At 35.0% G+C, this 23,220-nt stretch overlaps 1 protein-coding gene across 2 annotated transcripts in view; it reads right to left on the reverse strand.

Moving 5' to 3' along the window:
* Nucleotides 1-15,950: 15,950 nt before the first annotated feature.
* SNX31 (sorting nexin 31) overlaps nucleotides 15,951-23,220 on the reverse strand; it is a 76,960-nt gene continuing 69,690 nt past the window's right edge. The window contains exons 13-14 of one of the 2 annotated variants that reach the window (XM_051970933.1): nucleotides 19,643-19,699; nucleotides 15,951-17,399 (exon numbers count right to left, since the gene is read on the reverse strand). In XM_051970933.1, the coding sequence (XP_051826893.1) occupies nucleotides 17,301-17,399; nucleotides 19,643-19,699 (156 nt within the window). In that variant the 3' untranslated portion in view covers nucleotides 15,951-17,300. Of the gene's footprint in view, nucleotides 17,400-19,642; nucleotides 19,703-23,220 lie in introns of both variants that reach the window. The other variant, XM_051970931.1, reaches the window with a different exon arrangement.

Here is a 23,220-nt window from a genome sequence, read left to right on the forward strand (position 1 = left end):
TTTCTCTTGTAGCTAGATGGTAAAGTGTATAGAGTGCTAGATCTGGAGTCAGGAAGATCAAATTCCAACTCAAACACTTCCTTTCTAGATAATCTTGGGAAGTCACTTAATCTCTGCTTGCCTCCTTTTTCTCATCTGTAAAATGCGGATGATATTAGCACCAGCTTCCCAAAATTATTGTCAGGATCAAATAAGATAATGTCTATAAAACTCTTCATGTATATGCTCTCTCTTCCTAACCTGCATATAAACTCCTTGAGGACAGGGACTGTGGCTTTGTATATTCAGTCCCTTTAAAAGTGTCTTGCAAAATAAATAAATAAACGTGTGTGTGTGTGTGTGTGTGTGTGTGTGTGTGTGTGTTTAAATGCTAGCAATTATCATTCCCAGCCTCTAGCATCCTTGAACTTAATAAGCACTTAATAAATGTTGAATTGGACTGTTGAAAATGGAGAATATGACCATAATGATGCCTCCCGCTGGGTAATTCAGATACCAAGAGTTCAATTTACATTAGAGGAAGTATGAGGAAAGGCAGCTAGGTGGTACAGAGCACTGTATAGAACACTGGGCTTGGAATCAGGAAGACTCATCTTTATGAGCCTAACACTAGCTATGTGACTCTAAACTAATCACTTAATTCTGTTTGCCTCAGTTTCCTTATTTATTTCCTTATTCCTTATTTCCTTATTAAAATGAGTTAAAAGGAAAATAGCAAACTACTCTAATATCTCTGCCAAGAAAACACCAAAAACAGAGTCAGATATGACTGAAAAAAATGACAATAACAAAACAAGCCTGAGAATTAGCAACTTTCAATAAATTTGGGGGGAATGGGGGGTTTCTTTTTTTAAAGAAAAAGTTATATACTCCCTACTCATTTTCCAGTGAACTCAGTTACACTGGTTTGTAAGAAGCTTAAAAACTGGGACTGTAGCTTATATTGTGCTTACACACAGAGTTTAACATAACAGTTGCTCAATAAATTTTGTCAGTGTAATCAGTTGTTTGTTACAGATGGCTGATTGCTTTTTGTACTGATAACAATTCTGTGTCTGGTTTAATTCTGAACATGAGCTAACTAGTGTTCTGGCAGGACTTATAGACAGATGGGCTACCCCAAACCAAAAAGACAAGATTCCAAAAAAAAAGTTTTAATCAACCAAGAAATATCATTTGAGTACTGACAGTGACAAGCACTGTGCTGAGTTTTGGGGATAAGCAAAAATAAAGAATTGTCATGAAGGAAATGATAATTTAGGTGAAAAAAAATAAGACTAATACATGTAAAACAATATTTATAAAAAAATGTACAACTGAGAGCCAATTTTTAGGGTGTTTTATGTAGTAGTAGTGGTGAGATGTTTTGTGTGGCTGTAGGGAGAATCCAGACTTGTGATTTCTTTGGTTTAGGGAATTCCCAGTGCATAAATTTACTCCACTGATAAAAACTGGCAATTCATTTGCAATTTTACAACTATAGGAAAGATAAATGCTATAAAAATTGAGAAGGAAAGAATCTAGCACAGTGCTTGAGACAGAATAGACACTTTATAAATGTTTGTGTTTGACTCTTTTACACACCTGAGATGTCCTTTTACATAAGAACCTTTTAAGGCAGCAGTGAAGACTAATTCACTCTTCAAAAATACCATTTTAAAATTTTTAAATGGCAATTTAAAAAGTAATAATAACTCATATTTATATAGTTTGTTCAAGGTTTTAAAACACTTTCTTCACAACAACTCTATAAGGTAGTTAGTGTAAATATAATTTCCCCCATATTACAAATGAGAGTGAGACTCACAGAAATCATATGACTTGCCCACAGTTGCACAACTAATGTTTTAGTGCTATAATTAATGAAAAGAAAATGCCCCAAATAAAAACAAAAACACTAAATCAAAAGGCACCATGTTGCAGTAGACCAGGGCTTTTTAAACTTTTGTGATACCTTTTTGTCCAAGAAATTTTCATGTGACCCCAAGTATATAGATATATAAAATAGATAAACAAATCAAATATTTACTGATAATAAATTCATAATTTTACAATCCCACATTCAGTTGTGCAATCCCATATGGGGTTCCACAGTTTAAGGAGCTTTTCAATAGATAGATTGACCTTGATGAAGTTAAAGAAAACCTGGGTACAAGTACTTGACATGAACTGACTGTTTGACTGTGGCCAATTCACTTAATTACTCAGTGATCTGGCTGTCTCTCTAAGACTTTAGTTAGCTGCTGATTTGTACTGGTAGAAATTTCTTCATCAGGCATTGCTATTTCAAAGAAAACATAGGCCTAATTAAAAAAAAATTTAAAATGATTCTTAAAAAAAAAAAATTAAGCCTGTTAAGCCCTCATTCCAATCTTTAAATACAAATTCAGACCAAACTGGGAAATGATAAACATGTAATTTATAATTCCAAGAAGATGAAGGAGTGTAAGGAAGCTTTGAGTGAAAATAGTCTTTAAAAAAAAAAAAAAAAGCAAAGCTCTGCATGGACATAAAATAAAGTGTTGACATAGACAATAGTAACTGTTAGAAAAAGAAAACATTGCCCAAAGCAGCCTTTTTGTCTTGGCTAAATTTGCTATAGTCTGAATCACCATTCATTGAGTTCTGGAACTCTCCCTTTAAAAAAAAATTAGCTTTTTATTTTCAAAATACATGCAAAGATGGTTTTAATAATCACCTTTGTAAAACCTTATGGTCCAAACATCTTCTCCTTCATTTCCTCTCACTTTCTTCCCTAGATAGCAAATAATCCAATATATGTTAGATGCCAATTCTTCTATACATATTTCCATAATTATCATGCTGCACAAGAATAATCAGATCAAAAAGAAAAAATGAGAAAGAAAACAAAATATAAGGAAACAACAACAAAAAAGGTGAAAATACTATGTTGTGATCCACATTCAGTCCCATAGTCCTCTTGATGGATGCAAATGGCTCTCTCCATCACAAGTCTATTGGAATTGGTCTGGCACCATTTCTACTCTATCCCTGAAAAAAAACTGCAAAGGCTTTTTCTTTTTTACCTGCCCAGGTACCATGGAGGAGAGTCAAGATTCAAAAAAGCATCAGCAGCACTAGCTTTACAGTACCTATTCAAAGGAAATGTCTCTCTCTCTCTGCAGAAATCAAATAAGGTAGGACAGTAAGAATTCAGTGTCTTTTCAAATACTCCGTGTCTTGAACTTAAAAGCAATCTGTTGCCTTAGAAGTTTGATCACATTCTAATTTCTAATATTGACTGCATGGCCACTAGAGGGAGATATATTCCTGGCAAGGGTTTCACATGCCCATCCTCTCTCATCTCAGGCTGGTGCTGAGCAGATGTTTTCAGTAGGCGGCAGCTCCCTCTCACATCACAATCATCCCGATTAAATCAGTCAGACTGGGGATCAGACGTGCATAGGCCCTGAACCTGAAAATGAACTTATCGGTTCAGTTTCTTAACAGTCTTCCATAAGCTACATAAGCTCATCTTGTTAGTATTCTCCTAGTAATGCTATTGGGCTCTGAATTATGGAATACCGGGATCTAGGAAAAATAAAAACTTCAGGTGATATAAAAAGCAGTATGTGTAAGTAGGCTGTAACATATTAGCAATGAAGTTTCATATGCAAGAGAAAGTCTTAAAAAATCTGTGAATGAAAAAAGGAATAATGAAGTTATATCGCCAAGACAAGGATGGAGTCTAGATGCCACAATGGCTTCTACAGGGTGTTAAAGAACCAAAGGAAATTATCCAGAACATTGGTAAACCTTCTATAAAGATACCACAGAAAACTCTGCATAAGAATCACAAAGAGATGAGAATAATAGTGGGCATTATCATAGCATTTAAAACTTGCAAAGCACTTTATAAACATTATCTCTTATTAGTGACTAACTCCCCACCCACTCCATCACTGGCCTGAAGGTCAAGTATGTTACATTTCACCTCTCACATGGGGTTCTCCAATACTCATAAGGAGGTTTGGAGATGTCTAGGCTCTCTGCAATTGGTCCAGCCCCCACTGATGGTGTTCCCTCAATTTTAGTTCCACTTAACCACTAAAAGAAGGATTCGCTTTTACAAAAGAATATTTATGGAGGCAGCTAGGTGGCAGCCCTGAAGTCAGGAGGACCTGAATTCAAATCTGTCCTCAGACATTTAACACTTGCTAGCTGTGTGATCCTGGGCAAGTCACTTAACCCCAATTGCCTTAGCAAAAAAAAAAAAAAAAGAAATACTCCCAGGGTATAATAATAAATATACAAACATATCCCCCAACATTTGGAGCATAAACCTCCCTTCCCATCCCCAAACTGTTTCATATTCTAGGAAGGGAAGAGAATTCTTTTAATTGCTTATCTCAGTTCCTATTATAGCATAGTCCCAAATTCCAAGTCCAAAACCTTTTTGGAATCTCAGGTAACTTGACCTTCCAGGGTTTCCTTGCTAGATTGGTGGGCTATAACATCAGCCTGAAATCTGATTCCCAGTCACCATGGCTTGATGATTCCAGGATCAGTGAAGATTCTGCCTCCTGCACCTGAAACTGGGAATAAATGAATCAGAACAAATAGATCCCTCAAGTCTGTTTCTCAGGACTACAGGGCTTAAAAGGGGAGAGAGAAAAGAGTTAGTATGTTTACCCTCACTGGTTCAGATCATGGGTGGATTTTTAATCTTTCTGGATACCAAAAAGGAAAGAAAGTAAAACTGTCCTAGTCTCATGTTTTTAAAGATGCATCTTATTAGGTTTTTGTTGTTTGTCATTCATTTTTTTAAGAGAATCAATGACATCATGAAGTAATATTTTGGCTCTCGAGTGAATTACATTTATGTGAGGCAAAGTTGCCCAAAGTCATCAGCCTTCTTTCTTTCAGAGACATCAAAATTCAGTGGTAAGACAAAAGTAAAGATGACTGGAGATAGCCTGGGATGCAGTGGGATGCATCTTCAATTCCTGACCAAAAACTTTAACCACTCCTCAGTGATTGCTTCAGCTGCCTTTTGTGGCTATTGGTACAAATTGTTCGTATCTACTCATTGCATTGGGAAAAGTCTTCATGTGTTTCAGGTAGACATCCCCCTAACTCAGTGACAGGTTTGAGGTCTGTTGGTTACTCTCAACTTCTCTGCTGAGATGGCTTTACTGAGGTTTGGCTGCTACACATGCAACAGCTTTTTAGAACCACATGTGAGAGTTAGGTGGAAAGTAGATACCAGAAGTGGATGAGCAGTTTTTCAGGGCTTAGCAAGCCCTAATATCAAAGGTGCTAGTCCTCCCTGAATTTACGTGGCAAGGGAACGCAAGATATCTTTTTCTAAAAGCAAAGGCTTCAATGTTAGGTGATATAGATATGCTCAAAAGTTTCTGCTACTTTTCATTAGAGATGTACAACTCTGTGAGATAGTACTGCAAGCATTGTGATCATGGATATTTTACAGCTGAGAAAAGTGTAATATGCCTAAAGTCACATAACTAGGACCTGTCAGAGGGAAGGATTTGAACAAAGGACTCAAAGTCTCACAATTTATCCATCATAAATACTGCCTTCAAAGGTATGAGGTATTATGATTAGTTGGTATCTGCAGTACTGAAGGGAATATGCACACCAAGAAAATCACAAAGTCAGTTTCTCAGATCTTAAGATAGCACAGTAAAAAGAAGACTCATCTTCAAGTCAATTTTCTGTCATTAACTATTTCTGGAGAAACAATATGATGGATGTTGAAGTCAAGAAAACCAGGTAAAAGCCCTGCCTTTCACACATACTAGCTATGTGAACATGGGTAAATTCCTTACTCCCTTGTACCCCATACAACTCTCTAAAACTATAAGCTACAACTTACTGAATTGCTGCAATTAGGAATTTCCACACTGAGAAGGTCTTCCATTTCTTTATCTTTGTGAGTTTCAATTTCTTTAATGGTAAAGTGTGTGTAATGGTACTTCCTCAGACAATTCTAGGACATGATCTTTGGTGTGGAATGCTAGATAGTAAGTGAAAAGAACATGCAAGAGATGACCACAGAGGAGAGATTAAGACCAACCTTTAAATTACTGAAGGACCGTGATTAGCATTAAAAGAAAAAGAATCTTGTAAAGACTTTTGAGAACTAGAGTTACCTTCACATCTAGATGAGGCAGAAGAGTGGTGTCAGAATAGCATCAGTAGAGTAAAGTGGAGATATCCTCTGATTTCTTCCTATTAGTCACGATGACCCTTTTCATTGGCTACTGACTCAGAACAATGTGGATGTGTCAGAGGCAATCCCTATTTCTCAGACCCTTTCCTGACTAGTCTGAAAAAGTGCCAACATGTCAAAAATTATAGTAGTACTGGTGATTCTCTACCAACTCTGAGAATCATAGCACTAGAAGGCAGATTATAAATCTTCTGAGTCAACATTTTAGCCAGTACAGCACATGTCCATATGCATACACTTATAAAATACACACATTTATACACACATATCTTATATACAAATGAGACAGCAAAGTGGTGCAGTTATTATAGTACTCAGCCTGGAGTCAGGAAAACTTATCTTCTGAAGTTCAAATCTGGACTTAGACATTTGCTAGCTGTGTGACCCTAGGCAAGCTACTTAAAACTGTTTACCCCAGTTTCCTCACTTGTAAAATGAGCTGCAGACTAAAATGGCAAACCACTCCAGTTTCTTTGCCAAGAAAACTCCAAATGGGATCATGAAGAGCCAGACATGACTGAAAAATAACTGAATATATGTACATGTGAATAACATATTTAGATTTTATTATGTATATGTATACATATATCTGTATAGATACATATACATCTGTGTTTATGTGTATATGTGTACATGCACACATACATATATCATAAATATATGTTTTGCAAATATGATTCCACTCTTTATTGGTACATGGAAATGTACATACTTATGGATGATACAAAGTCCAGTAGACCTGAAAGACAAACAGCTCTTGTTGAGAGAGAACTCAGCAGATAGTACATCCAAATAACAGTTCTGAGTGAAAAAAGGCTGGCAAATGAAGGCCAGCTTACTGAAGTTAGAGGTTGCTACAGGTTTTTTGGAGTGGCCACAGTGAAGGGGAGTGCCATGAAGCTGGCATAGGCTTTACAATCAATATAATCTAGTCAACGAGCCCGTATGCCTTCCAAAAGGTGTGAATGACAGGCTCATGATAATGTGATTTCACTTGTGGAAAGCTCTATAGCACTACCATCAGTGTCTATGCTCCCAACATAACACACCCTGATGGGGTAAAAACTTTATGAAGACCTGGAAACTCCATCATCAATGTGCCAAAAGAGGACAAGCTTATAATTCTGGATGACTTTAATCCTAGAATAGGCTCAGATTGCCAGACATTACAGGGAGTCCTTAGGAGGAATGGAGTTGGAAACAGCAATAGCAGTGGTTACTTACTACTGAAGATTTGTGCATCTCCTGACTTTCTTGTCACCAATAGTATCTTCTGTTTACTTAAATGCAACAAAACTTCTTGGATGCATCCTTGTAGCAAACATTGACATTTAATAGACTATCATTGTAAGGAGAAGAGGCAAATAGAATGTGAGAATGACAAAGGCACTGTGTGATACAAAGTACTGGACTGATCACAGATTTATCTTCTCCAAGCTAAATATTCACATTCACCAAAAGCAGCTACTCCATAGCAAGGTGACTACTAGAAAATTTAATGTCAGCAGATTAGAATGGTTCTCCAAATGAGAACAGTCTGTTGCTAATTTGGAGAAAAGTTGAATCAACACACAATTGGCAACAATGAAGCAGAAAAGAGTGGGCAGCTTTCAGAACTTATTGTACAGCAAAGTGTTTACTCATCTGGGTCAGAACACTAGCAAATACCAAGACTGACAAAAATGATGGGGAAATTTAGAAGCTGCAAAACGAAAAATGAGAACTCCAGAGGGTTTAACAGCAAGATAGCTCATCTGTCTCTAAAAAGGCAGCATTTAACTCCATCAAAAGAAGTGTACAAGCATAGAGAGATACAGGATTCTTGGCTCAGTAGAAGGCAGATGAAATTCAGTTTTACCCTGAGAGTAATACTCCAAAGAACATTTAAGATGCCCTGAAGGCTATTTACGGGACCAAAGATGTACATTGCATCTTCACTTTTCAGTGTTGATGGAACCATCTTAATTAGCGAGTAGGACATAATCCTGGAGAGATAGACTGAACACTTCCATGGTGTTCTGAACAGACTGTCATAAATCAATACTGTTAAAAAACAATGTAAAACTGAGATCTGAATTCCCAATATCTTTGAGAGAATGCATTTCATAGGACAGTATTTTTTTTTATTTCTATGGTCACTGAAGACCTTTATCCAACAAGAGAGGTGTAACTATTAACTTTTATGCTTAAATTAAGAAGAATTGGGTAATAGTGCTGCAAAGAGCTCATCTGGGGGGGGGGAGGAAGTATACACTTTCAACCTGAATGATTGTCCACTATTTGGAAGGGAATGGGTCAGAGGACAGCCACCAACATGCCCTGGTACAATGATGTCAATACCTTCTATGTAGGAGCATCTTTACTGGCTCCTGATCACCCTTTATCCTAATTATAGTTCTACTTTATGACTCAGTCATTTTTCAGTCATGTCCATTTCTTTGGGACTCCATTTAAGATTTTCCTGGCAGGGATATTGGAGTGGTTTGCCATTTCCTTCTCCAGTTCATTTTATAGATGAGGAAACTGAAGCAAATAGGGTTAAGTGATTTGCCCAGGGTCACACAGCTATTAAGTATCTGAGGTCAGATTTGAACTCATTGAAGATGAGTCTTTCTGATTCTAAGTCCAGTGCTCTATCCACTGGGCCACCTAGCTGCCCATAATTCTATCTTAGAAGGTAACAAAATAATTGCCACCACAATATCCTCTCTATATACAAAGAGAAGCTGCTGAATGCATTACTTGCAGGAAAGTATTCAAATCCTCAAAAATAATGAATTCCTTTAAAAAAAAGTCAAGAAAGTCAAGGCCAAGTTTATCATCCTTTTCCCTCCTTCCCTTCTGGTGTTTTTTCCTATGCTTTTATTTCAATCTCTTCCAGATAGTGGTGGCAATAGATTAGGGTGGGATGTGGAATTACTCTCCATGTCTAATTCTAGAGAATGAGGCCATACACTTTGACAGCTGTTTCCCCCAACAACTTGACTAATACTGTCTTTTCTACTGATTTTCTTGGCCAGCAAAAACGGAAATTATTGTTTTTGGCTGTGGTGCAGAGAGAAAGGGAGAAGATGGGGTAAATGATATAAATGACTTCTAAACTAAGTAACTTAACAGATGAATGAATTTAAGCAAAGAGAATGAGAAAAAATTCTTGACAATAAGTTATTTAGTAGATAAGTTCAAAGAAGTTTACTAGATAACAAAAACAAAACAACAACAGTAACACAACAGAACACTTTTACCAGCTCATCCCCTGGCCAGCATTCTTTACTTGTTGCCCAGCATCCATTGTCACTAACTTTGCATATGTGGATGATTGCTATTTAAAAGGTTGCTTTGAAATCTTGTCCAAAGGATGGCCGGATGAGGAGGAGTTGGATTTTCTTATACTGTAATTAGTCCCTTAGGTCTCTTCTTCAATATCAATATATTCTCATTAGGCAAAGACTAGCACTGGTATCTCTGTGTTGTTGTTGTTTTGGTGAGGGAGTTGGGGTTAAATGTCTTGCCCAGGGTCACAAAGTTAGAAAGTATTTAGTGTCTGAGGCTGGACTTTAGAGCTAGTATTCTATCTAGTGCATCATCTAGCTGCCCTGGCACTTCTGTTTTGAATGGCTCTGTGATCTCATGAGGTAGCCTTTTCTCTCCAACAGTGTAGATGTCACCCTATCTACACTTTCTCATTCTGTGACATTCTTCATATTGTTTTTCCCTTGGGGATGCACCCCAAATTCCAAAGGATTCCAAATTGCCCCTACAGAGGCACTCTAACCAACATACTTGGGGCCTTTTTATAAGTCATAGAATAATAGATCTAGAGGTAGATAGAGCACTGAATTTGGAGACTAGAAGACCTGAATTCACATATACACTCAGATACTTATTTAGCCATGTGACCCTGTCAAATGACTTAATTTCTGTCTGCTTTGTTTCCTTAATAGTTAAATGGGAACAATAATGTTACCTACTCAAAATCATTATAATATGTTACAATATTATTATATTGTACAATTATCAAATATTATATAATTGTTATTTCAACAATATATTATACATAATATTTATGTAAAGAACATATAAAATTATATGTATATTGTATATTACATGTTATAATATATATTATATGATATATATTGTTTATTTTGTGGGGTTTATTGTAATGTATAACATAATATAATAAAATATAATGGGACAATTGAGAGCTGGGGTAATAACATGGGGATCAAAGTGGAAAAACACAAATATCTTATAAGAAAGGTATCTAATTCTTTGAGTTGGTGGAAATTAAATTTCCAGATTTATGGATTTTAGTATGCATTTAGTATGCATTCAGTCAATAAAGAATACTATTAAGAACTTTACATACTTTATCTCATTTGAGAGAAAATGTAATAGAGGCAGGTAGGTGATATGATAGATAGAAAGAATCTGGAGTCAGGAAGAGTCTATTAAACTTTGGTTCAAAGAGAATCAGTGACTTGCTTAATCATTACTTAACTATTGAGTGAGGGTGGAATTTGAACCCTTATCTCACTATAAGATCACTACTTTATCTATACTACCATGCTGCCCCTTAAAATGAATGAAATGATGATATACAATATCTAATTTTTGTTCAGTTCAGAGTAATAATGTACAAGGAGTGAGCAATTGCTTTGCCTTTATCTATAAGGAAGCATAACTATTGGAGGGTATGCACAACATCAAAAGGTGTAATGCCCAAACAGCTATAGTTTGACAGTGTTTTTAAAACAATTCAATATTTAATTACTTTTTTCAATATCTTGAGTCCCCAGTTGGCTGATTTTTGATACAAGATGCCTACTAGTTGCTGTTTTTCTTCTGTTGGAAACAGAATTATGAGATGCCCTTGCATCAGACACAGATAATGCAAATTTACACTCTTTTCTATGTATCAAATAGAGAAGATTATGGAAAAGAGCTGCTTGTGAGTCTTTCACAGGTGTTAATTTCCCAGCAGGAGAAAAACCACCTAGACTCAATCCCAAACCAGCACCTTTTCCTTCATCTTAGTTTCCTATTCCTTGGATATCTCTCACCCTGGCTGGCTTTGCTGGCTGTAATACAGAATCAATCACTGTATGCAGTCCCATGGACAGATGGAAAATCCATTATGAAGACAGCCAACTTTATATTCCCACACTCCAGAAAACCAAACCCAATGAACAAACACACAAAATCACTATAGTCAGCATCTTAAAATCATTGGAAGGCCTAGGCTCCTCCAAGGAAAGCAAAGGTGGTTAACTAAAGCCATTACCCTTCCAAAAAGCACCAGAGGCGAATGGGTTGGGTTTATCCTTTGAATCCAAGGTCTAATCCTACCAAAAACTGCTTTGCTTCAGTCCTGTTTCTTTATCTGAAAAATGATTATAAATCTGGTCAATATGGAGATTAAACCTATTTTTTTTCCATAATAACTTGGGAATTTGGGACAGGTAGGTGGTACAGTGGATAAAACACTAGCCCTAGAGTCAGGAGAACCTAATTTCAAATCCAACCTCAGATAATTACTAGTTGTGTCATTCAGCCTTGATTGTCTCTAAAAACAATAACAACAACAAAAGCAACTAAGGTACTCTTTAGTGCGAACAGGCCTTAGGGCGAATTTAAATGACTTATATACTTAATATTTCATCTACATAAAAATTTTAAGAGAATCATGAATCAAGGGCATCCTGAATGAAAATATTAGTAGGCAAGGTTTCCTCAGCAATATTCCATACTACTCTATTTTTATTTTTGCATAAGTTTTGGAAAGATAAAGAGAATGCATGATCTTAATTTATTTGTTTGCTGATGAACAAAAAAAGGAATTGGATTTGGTAGAACAAAATGTCACCCTGAAGCCTCACTTCTAAGGTGTATCCCATTCACATAGTAGAACTATTTAAAGTTGTTTGAAAGATATAACAGAAATAAGCTTGTTCAATGACTCACTCATCATTAATTCCAGGTAAGAAACAGAATGAGGAAATATATGCTCACCAAAGGTGCTGCTTCTTTCATGGAAGAGATCTAATGCAGTGTTTTCCAAGCTGGGGCAAGATTCTTATGAAGGGTGGGACTCGTCAGATACTTCTGTCTGTGGATGATATTGTATTGGTTGCATTATATTGCATTCTCATGAGTTTGGCCTTAAAATCTACACAGAAAAAATACAAGTGGATGACGAATGCCTATTGCCCAGATTATGACATGCTGTTAGATGAACAATTTATAGAGTGCATTCATCAGTATGTGCACATTTGTATATTTAAGTATTGCAAATGGAAGAATTGTACCCAGAATTAAATTAGAGACCAGCAGACTGAATTGCCTTTGGGAAATTAGAAAATTGCTTTAATAATCCCTATATATTCCCAGAAACAAAAGTCGGTTATTTTAACACTAATAGTCTACTAGGATTGTAGAGCTATGAGATAGAGAAAACTGCAGTCTAAGAAGAATTAAAAATTAATATTATTCAGAGGGACATGGTGGTCATGAGTAGGTCAGAACAAATAAAAAGCTGTAAAAAAAGAACTAGAGTAGGAGATGTTATCGAAGATATGTATGATCAGAAAATGATGAGTAGGTCATCAAAATAGATGAGGAGGTAGTTAGGTGGTATGGTGGATATAGTATTGGAGTTCGAATCTAGCCTCAGATACTTATTAGCTATATGACCCCACGCAAATAATTTACACTTTGCTTGCTTCGATTTCTTTATCTGTAAAATGGAGATAAGAATACTTACCTCCCAGGGTTGTTGTGAGACTCAAATAAAACAACATATGTAAAATACTTTACAAACCTGTAAATACTACTTATTATTATTATATACCAAATCTATATATGTAGCAAATCTAGACTAATTTGTATGTTCATCTATTTGTATATACACTCATATACAAATGTTTTTTGGCAGGGTGATGATCTGATTAACTTCCTTAGAATTTCCAAAGATTATGATGTTTATTACCTGGGCTTGGATGTATATACTATACCTACATATGTGACAAATTCATAGAAATTTATATGTTCATCTATTTGCATCTGTGTATATACATACATGTCTATATATGTGTATAGAGAGTAATATATTTATGGACAGATATTACCTCTTATATACTTAGGACTTTTAAAAGACATTAGATATATAACTTTGGGGTTTCTTGACAAATATACTAGAATGGTTTGCCATTTCCTTCTCCAGCTCATTTTATAGTAAAATAAACAGGTTTAAGTGACTTGCCAAGGAATCACACAGCTAGGAAATGTCTGAGGTCAGATTCAAACTTGCAAAGATGAGTTTTCCTGACTCCAGAATAGGTACTCTGTTTACTTTATCTCCTAGCTATCTTTATAAAACTTTAACCTACTTTTTAAAAAAAAAAGTCTTTAGATTTCATCTGTTTTTCAGGACTGAATATATGTATGTAGTTCAGAGTCACACTTCTATCATGGCACTGGGAAAATAATAGCCATTGTCACCCCCCAGCATCTTTTTCCCATTTTTACCCAAGACTTACGGCAACGAAAGCTTTTTCCCATAACTGTAGTGTGGGATTTTCTATCCCAGAACATCAAAGTTTTTAATCCAGGAATAATTCACAGGGAAAAAAATCCTTCCAGATAAAATTGCATCTTTAATCCCAAAGGGATTGTTTTCATAGGAATTCTTTTCCCACATGAATGCCAGTTTATATGCATTTTTAAAATTGATTGAATATTTCTATCTTTTTATTTTTAACTTCCTCTTCTGTGACTTTTTTTGGGGGATTTCACTAGTAATTAGTCTAAACAAATAAATCTTGATAAGAATAATCTGGGCAAAGTCACTTGATTTTTCTATACCTCAATTTCCCTATCTGCCAATTGAGAAATGAACCTTTTCCACCTTGTTGCATGTGAGTTTTTAATGTAAAAGTGACATTTTAAATGCAAGACATTATTATTTATTGAGCAATGAGTTACTGACAGCTAGATAGCTCAGCTTAGAATTGGGGAGATTCATCTTCCTCAATTCAAATCTAGCTTCAGATAATTACTGACTGTGATCCTGGGCAAGTCACTTTTAACCCTGTTTGCCTCAGTTTCCTCATCTATAAGAATAATCTGTAGAAGGAAATGGCAAATTGCTACAGTATCTTTGCCAAGAAAAGCCCAAATGGGGTTGAGAAGAATTGGACACAACTGAAATAACACAACAATTGAGTTTCTAGCGCAATTTCTTGAACCTACTGCTTTGGAGAGTTTTTTTAATTGGGCAGGGGAAAAAAATATTTTCACATTTTATGACTCTATGTGGAGTTTTTTAAAAATACTAAACTGGTTTTCCATTTCCTTCTCCAGCTCATTTGATTAAATGACTTGTCTAGAGTCACAAAGCTAGTAAGTGTCTGAGGCCAGATTTGAACTTGGGAAAATGAGTTTTCTTGACTTCAGGCCCAGTGCTCTATCCACTGTATCATCTAGCTACCCACAAATTTTTGCTATATAATCTCATAATTTATATATCATGGCACTCATTTCAACTGGGCTCATACTATTGCTAGGCAATATTTTTATACCTCTTCAATTAATTCACTATCTTATTTAGCCTTTTGCAGAGTCCCCTTTTTTATTCTCTTCATCTCACATCACCCAACTACCTTCTGAGACTATCTACTTCTTCAAAAATGTGTTTTCCCCCAACTAATGATCTTTTTTTCTTGCCATCTCCTCTTATTTAAATTATATAAAATTTATTTATATAAATTAAAAGATTTAATTAATCTTTTTTTTTTTTTCATGGCTTAACAAGTCTTTCTCTTATTCTTTGGAACCCTATCTAATCAACCCAATATCAAGAATGATCTTTCCTCTGAATTCCTGTAATACTCTTTATATTAGCACTCATTTGATATTTAGCATGTGCTATCTTGTGGGATTAGTGTGTGTGTGTGTGTGTGTGTGTGTGTGTGTGTGTGTGTGTGAGAGAGAGAGATAGAAAGATTGAGAGACCAAGAGACAGAGAGAGACAGAGAGACAGAAACAGAGACAGAGAAACAGAGACAAAGAGAGAGACAGAGAGAGACAGAAAAACAGAGAGACACAGAGAGAAACAGAGAAACAAAGAGAGAAAGAGAGAGAGAGGGAGGGAGAGAAGAACGAAAGGAGAGAGGGAGGGAGAAAAAGAGGAAAGGAGGGAGGGAGAGAAGGAGGGAGAGGATTCAGAATGTTCTGTCTGTTCTATCTTAACAACTTCACTGTCAGTCTTTTGAATGAAGACTGTGTCTTAAAGATCTTATTATTCCTAGTGTTTGGTACAATGCACATTGAAAGTACAGCATTTGTCTCAATTTGTCCCAATTATGGAATCTCAAAATTGGAAAGTATCTTAGATTTAACTATTACATGAAGCTTGAAACCCTAATATTCACAGATCAAAAATATTGCCTTGACATTACCAAATTGGCAAAATGAGAGAAATTTCTATTTCAAAAAAGATAGTTAATTTAACTATTGGAGGGTCGTGTGTGTGTATACACATACACACATGCATACATATACATTTATATATGTATGTATCATATTATCCTTTGTATAAACTATAATCTATATATATACTTTATATATCCTATGTACACATGCACACACGCATGCACAGACACACACATATGCACACACAAACACACATGACCTTTGTAAAAATTACAGCCAAAAATGTAAACTTACTGTTTTAAGATACTGGAAATCGTTGCTGTAGACATTTATTTATGAACTTTAACATACTTCAGAAAGAGAAAATATCCAAATATCCAAAATATCCAAATACAACTTCAAAACTCCACATCATACATTTCATACTTTTTAGCATTATACTAGTTAGATAATCCCAAAGGCACAATGCAATATTTTATGCACATAGGAAACCTGAAACAAAATTTCTCTACATATACCTAGTTCTTCTCTTTTCTGTGGTCTTAACCCCATGCCATGGAATGATATCAGTAATTACATTTTGTTTTGCTTTATTTTTAATGTACTAGAAATGGATCAGTAAAAGGACCAGTAGTGTACGGTACCTACTGGGAAGATGAGAGATTTGATTTCTAAGCTGACATAAAACATGAGGTTGCCCCAAATTTTCAAAACATCCATTTCCAATATAAAGATCAATTTTCTATTGCATTCTTAAATCTCTAGTCTGAACTAAAGAACACTACTACAATATCACAGAAACAGGTAGCCAGGAGAGCCCATTGATTTGTTTCAGAATGGCCCAGAGCAGTGTCAGTAAGCTTTGGAATGACATTGAAGCAAAGGAAAAAAAAAAGGCATTTAATCAAAATAATAACTTAAATCATGACTCCCCAGTTTTATGGGTAGATTAGTGAAGTCCAGTCTTCCCTCCCAAGTTTCCCATTTCCTAAGAAGAGTAGGTTCTGATCATAATCCTTCACTGTGTATAAATCATGTATTCAGACTCCTAGATACACAAGCTAGAAAGCCTCAACACAGCAGCAATTGTGTTGAGATGGCATTTTGAGTCTTTTTTTATTCATTCCCCAACCAATTCATAACCCTGCCATTTAAAGTTCCAGTATTTCTTTCATCCCTAAAAAGTAAATTGGGAGATGGTCCACTTCCTTCATGCTTAAGGTACAGGCAGGTTCGTAATATTCTAAACTCTATAGAGGCCCTCTTAAGATTAATAATTTTGCCAGCTACAGCTGATCACTTATTGTGCCATATGAATTGCCATATTATCAGCAATTGAAGGAGAGGATTTGTAAAGGCAGATCATACTTGCTGTAGGAGAAAACTGTAGAATGTACATATTTCCAAATACAGGTTTCCTGCTTGACCCTAAAATCTAGACAAATTTTGCTCCTGTTTCTTTCTCATCCTCTTATTTACACTGATTTGTAACCCACACCTTGAACAGTAAAACTTTAATCTTAATGTCAAAAGGGTCAAATTTCTTCCACTGGTGATATGAAGCCAACTTCTGGTTAATTCACAGTCTGCTGTTTAAAGTGATTTACTTTAAAGAAAGAAAGTAGAAAATGCTGGATTTCTTTTTTCTTTTTCTTCAAAGATCCTCTTCTCTTATAGTCTCAAACACGCAGTCTTCTTCAGTTGACTTGACTGAAATCTTGCTTTTTCTTGTTGGAAAATCAAAATAGTTTATCTGCAAACAAAGACTTGAATGCATTATTTATGTCAGAAAAAAACTTACTAAAAAGGCAATAACTGTGGCAAATCTTTTGGATTTCAAAACAACACAATAAGAGGCAAAGAAAAATTACTTTTATGGAAACAAGGATCCATGCACCTTACTCATGCTTTGAATAGTGTCATATTGTCAGGTGAGAGAATGTGAAAGGGCTATGAAAAATGAGATATTGCCAGCCCTCCTTCTTCTCCTGTGGTATTCTATTCCCTGTAGAGACTAATAGGTTCCCCTCTTTACCTTTGCATGACTCTTTTGTACACACGCATGCACAAATACACACAACCACACACATACCACTTAGCCTACTATATGAGTTTAACAACCTGTCTACAAAGGTTACTGACCAGCATTATACACCATACACTTACTTAATTTACACAAATCTGATCCCATGATTTGTCCCTCTTTTTTAATTATCTGAATTCTTAATGAATTATTGCAGGAATATTTATCTCAAAACACATGGAGACAGATGTGTTGTATTAGGTCTGTTATCCCTCAAGAAATTGTCACCATCATTTATAATTTGGACCAGGTGTCTCTTGTCCTTTTCTAATCCATGCATTTTATTTTGATACTGCCTAAATATGTGTTTATGGGTTAGAGAAGATGATGGGATCATGGAAGATAGGGAGGAGGGCCAAATCCACACTAAGTTTATTATAAAAACATGTCAGAGGAAAACAATAAAAGATGAATATTTAAAAAACCCAGACAAAATGGATGCCTCCAAATCAACACAATCAAATGGATTGTATCAACAAAACCCAAATAATAGGAACTCTTTGAGAAAGAAGCAAAAGATTGATCTAAATGGAAGGACAGTATAATCACTTTAAGTGTTCCTCTTATAAAAATCACAAAGCAAAACACATTTTATAGTAAGGGGCTTAAAGTATAAAGGCTTATCATTCTGTAACTATTCATTCTCTTTATTCTAGCAAGTAGCTATATCTAGACAATAAAGTAGTAATTAATTTTGCTGGAATATTATTTTCCCCCCATTTACAGAGTAGAGTTTAGGAGAACTTAGTAGGGCAGCCTTGGAGAGGGATAGTATGGGCTTTTAGGTTAACTGTAAAAAATGCAGCACAAACCTAACATGCTCCAAAATGTCTTTCCCAAATCTAAGCAGGAACATTGTGGTGAATTGGGTAGAATATTTCTGGGCTTGAAAGCACCATGGAATGAAGTGTATTAGCTCTTTGGTCAGAAGATCTAAGTTCAAATGTTATCTCCTATGTTTAATTATCTAAGTGACCTTAGGCAAAATCATTTGTTCAAGAATCTTTCTGGACCTCAGTTTCTTCATTTCTAAAATGAAGGAATTGAACTAAATGATCAGAGGTCCCTTCCAATTTTAAATCCATGATCCAACAATATGACTCTGGAAGACTTTAATTCATTTCTCAACTCTTAACAATTGTTAATTGGACAACTCACTTAATCTCTCATTGCTTCAGGCAATTCCCAAGGATTCATTTATTTATTGTGTGAATGGAAGAAACTCCTAAAATCATTTCAGTCATATAGGACTATTTCTGATCCCATTTGGGGTTTTTTTGGCAGAGATACAGGGGTGATTTGCCATTTCCTTTTGCAAGTCATTTTACAGATGAGGAAAGTAGGCAAACAGGGTTAAGTGACTTGCCCAGCTAGTAAGGGTCTAAGTCCAGATTTGAACTCAGGAAGATGAGTCTTTTTGATGCTAAGCCCAGTGCTCTATTCATTGTGCCACTTAGTGGATCCCATGCTGGGAATTTCCTACAATAGTGGTATTCACAGGGTAATAATATTATATTGTACAATGTAAGTCATTCATTCAATCAGTCCATTCAACAAACATTTACAAAGTGCGTATTATATGCTTAGAAACCATGTAGGTGCTGAACAGAGTCCACAAAAGGAGATTTCAGAGACAGAATGAGGGGCTAAGTGATTGAAACACCAAATGCCTAAAGATTTTTTGAATGGAATGACTATTGGGTATCCTCTTCATTTTCTGTCTATAATGTGTGCAGTAATAAAATTTTCTAACTCCATACTGTGGTATCTCTCTCTCCAGAATGGTCTAACCAATAGAAAGCTTGTTTTGTGAAAGAGATTTCGTGGTGTATTTTTGGAGATGGAATGCTATTAAAAAGGGCAGATTAATACAAATCCTAATAGTTATTGGTTACATAATTTCACTCACAGACCTGGCTTTGTTGATGGCAGGATTTCTTACTTTTGCCTTGTTCCAGGGGGACTTCAATCTGCTAAATAGATTAGTAAAATATTCATCAGTATCTCTCAGAGCAAAAGAGCACACAAGTAATATATTTGATTAATGGACACATTTCCCCTTCTACAGTAATTGGTTTAATAGTTGTCACAGCCCACAAGTAGCTGTGGAACCTGAATATGACATGTACCTCTAATTTGAAATTTTCTAAAAATAGTTGGAGGAAGATCCAAGTCCATGTTAGGTTGATTTCCTAAATTCTGCATCCTTGAGATAAAAGAAAGAAGGGAGGGAAAGAAGGAAGGAAGAAAAGAAGGAAGGAAGGAAGGAAGGAAGGAAGGAAGGAAGGAAGGAAGGAAGGAAGGAAGGAAGGAAGGAAGGAAGGAAGGAAGGAAGGAAGAAAGGAAGGAAGGAAGAAAGGAAAGAAGAGAAGATGCCATCCACAGTGCCATCTAGATGTCCCAAATCACTAACTTTTAAAAGAAATTAGTGTGGATCAACATGCATATTTGAATTCAAGTTTATAACTAGCTATTTTCCCTTGAGAAATCTACCAATCAACAATCATTTACTAAATACCTATGGGTCAGGAATTGTGCTAAATGTTGGACAAAAATACAAATACAGTCCCCTTCCTCATTGGTTAAATAGATACATATATCCAGGGATGTGCTGGAACCAGCTGAGACCTGGTTCCAGAGAGCCAATAATTAAATTTCTAATAATAGTATTTATACCCCAGAAATGGACAAAGACTATAAAATCAGGCCTTGATTTATTGTTTTTGTTGATTATTGATTGCCTAGACTTTACAAAGTGATATAGAAAATGTTAATAAGGTAGATTAAACTTCAAAGTATATCATATGTATTTTCCCCCCAGAGAGCTGGCTATTAAACACTTACCATTATGTCCACATCTAAGAAAACTATAGAGTAGGAAATGTAACCTAAGCAGGGAAAGCTCATAGTTGGTATTTGAAAGGAAGGAAAAAATCAATCAATAAAAAATGTCCTAAGAATGTAGTTTAAAGGGAAAATGCTACAAGCTGTGTTTACATCTAATCCTTGGCTGAGCCTTAGAATAGGTGGAATATTTACTTTTCCTTTTTCTAATTAAAATTCCAATACTCTTGAAATGGATATTCATGATCCCATTTGAGGTGTTTTTGCAGAAACACTGGAATGATTTGCCATTTCCTTTTCCAGCTCATTTTATATATGAGGAAACTGAGACAAACAGAGATAAGTGATTTACCTAGGATTACACAGCTAAGTGTCTGAGAGGCCAGATTTGAAATCACAAAGATGAGTTTTCCTGATTCCCAGGCTATTGCTTTATCCACTGCACCATCTAGCTTCTCTTTATAAATTGAGATTTATCTTTTGAGTACATTACCTAAAGGTAACAACTAAACTATACTGTATTTCTTCTTTTTCCTTTATTTTCCACTGACTCAATTAGTGAGGTTTTAGCTGAACTTAATGGAGATTTATTTTATTTATGGGGTACATATCTGTATGTACTTAGGTTCTTGCTTTTAAAAATGTTCCTGAATTCAGAGAGATCTTAAAATTATAGTCCTCAAGGTAAAATGGAGAAAACTAAGTTCTATTAAATTGATTTCAACACTTTTAGCCAAGATGAAACTGAATGGGAGGCAAATCACCTACTTTCTACATATCTATTTCAGCAAAACCCTGAAATTCACAACATAGAGAATATTGATCAAGTAATCCAATGATAAATTATAGTATTTTACTTCTTCCACCCTCAAAACTCTACAAAACGTCAGCCAGAAGCTCCTAGACAATAGGAAAAAGAATCAGGGCACATTAGAAGTAACTTATAGAATTGAAAACTTTTTTTAAAATAAGGAATATGAAATTGAGAATCAATTTCATATACAATCTTTTTGTTTTCTAAATTTAAGGAAATATTAAATTGAGTCGCAATTTCATATACAATCTTCTTTTTGTATTCCAATTTTAAGGAAATATTGGTGGAGTATTAAAACTCAGAATAAAAAATAAATTAAAAACATTTTTTAAAATTATATTCATCAAAATTGTAATGAAAACCTACTACCTACAAAGTAGGTACAATGAAGGAAATAAAAATTTATAACTTAGTGGAGAGTATAAGTTTTTTTCATTAATAAATATAATAACAACTATTTACATAATATTTTAAGGCTTGTATAGTGCTTTACAGTTGTCATCTCATTTGTTACAAAGTACAATGTGTATACACTTCAACAATAATACTATATGAGGATCAATTCTGATGTAAGTGGCTATTTCCAACAATGAGCAGATCCAAATCAGTTCCAATTAGTCAGTAATGAACAGAACCAGCTACAGCCAGAGAAAGAATACTGGGAAATGAGTGTGGACCACAACATAGCATTTATACTCTTTCTGTAATTGTTTGCTTGCATTTTTGTTTTTCTTCCCAAGTTATTTTTACCTTCTTTGGAAATCTGATTTTTCTTCTGTAGTAAGACAAATTGATAAATATGTATACATATATTGTATTTAACATATACTTTAACATATTTAACATGTATGGGACTATCTGCCATCTAGGGGAGGGAGGAAGGGAAAGAGGGGAAAAATTGGAACAGAAGTTTTTGCAAGGGTCAATATTGAAAAATTGCCTATGCATATGTTTTGTCAATAAAAAGCTATAATAAAAAATAAAAAAACACTATATGCAACACAATTTTCTTCATCTCTTAAAAAAACAAAACAAAACAAAGTACAATGTGAAAGTTCTGACCACATGATCTATGGTTTCCCATCTTCATGCTTTTGAACATGCTATTCCCTCAAATTAAAATATCCTCTCCCAAGAAATCTTTCTTACTCCTTTCAGTTAGAAGAATTCTTTCTCCTCTTTATTCACATATTAATTTGTACTCTTATTGTAATTTAGCCTTTATCTTATAAAATTATCATTTATGTGTGTGACTAGTCCCTCTAATAAACTAAATTCTATGAGCCTAGCAGCCATGATTTGCACATGGCATCTGTTGAATGATTATGTATAAATGTTATAAAAGTTCCAAGAATGATAGAATACAATTAAATTTAAAAATAAATTTTTAAAGGCCACAATTAGTAGGATATGAACTCAATATTTGAAAGAAAAAAAAAACTTCTAAGAAAACTGAAATTTGTCTTGTAGAAATTAGGTACAGCAAATAAAACTAATACAGACAAGATTAGAAGGGAAGCAATAAACTGGGAAAACATTTTTACACTTAAAGGTTCTGATAAAGGCCTCATTTCCAAAATATATAGAGAATTGACTCTAATTTATAAGAAATCAAGCCATTCTCCAATTGATAAATGGTCAAAGGATATGCACAGACAATTCTCAGTTGAAGGAACTGAAACTATTTCTAGCCATATGAAAAAATGCTCCAAGTCACTATTAATCAGAGAAATGCAGATTAAGACAACTCTGAGATAACATTACACACCTGTCAGACTGGCTAGAATGACAGGGAAAGATAATGTGGAATGTTGGAGGGGATGTGGGAAAACT

Source organism: Antechinus flavipes, chromosome 1 (assembly GCF_016432865.1).
Source record: "Antechinus flavipes isolate AdamAnt ecotype Samford, QLD, Australia chromosome 1, AdamAnt_v2, whole genome shotgun sequence".
NCBI lineage: Eukaryota > Metazoa > Chordata > Mammalia > Dasyuromorphia > Dasyuridae > Antechinus > Antechinus flavipes.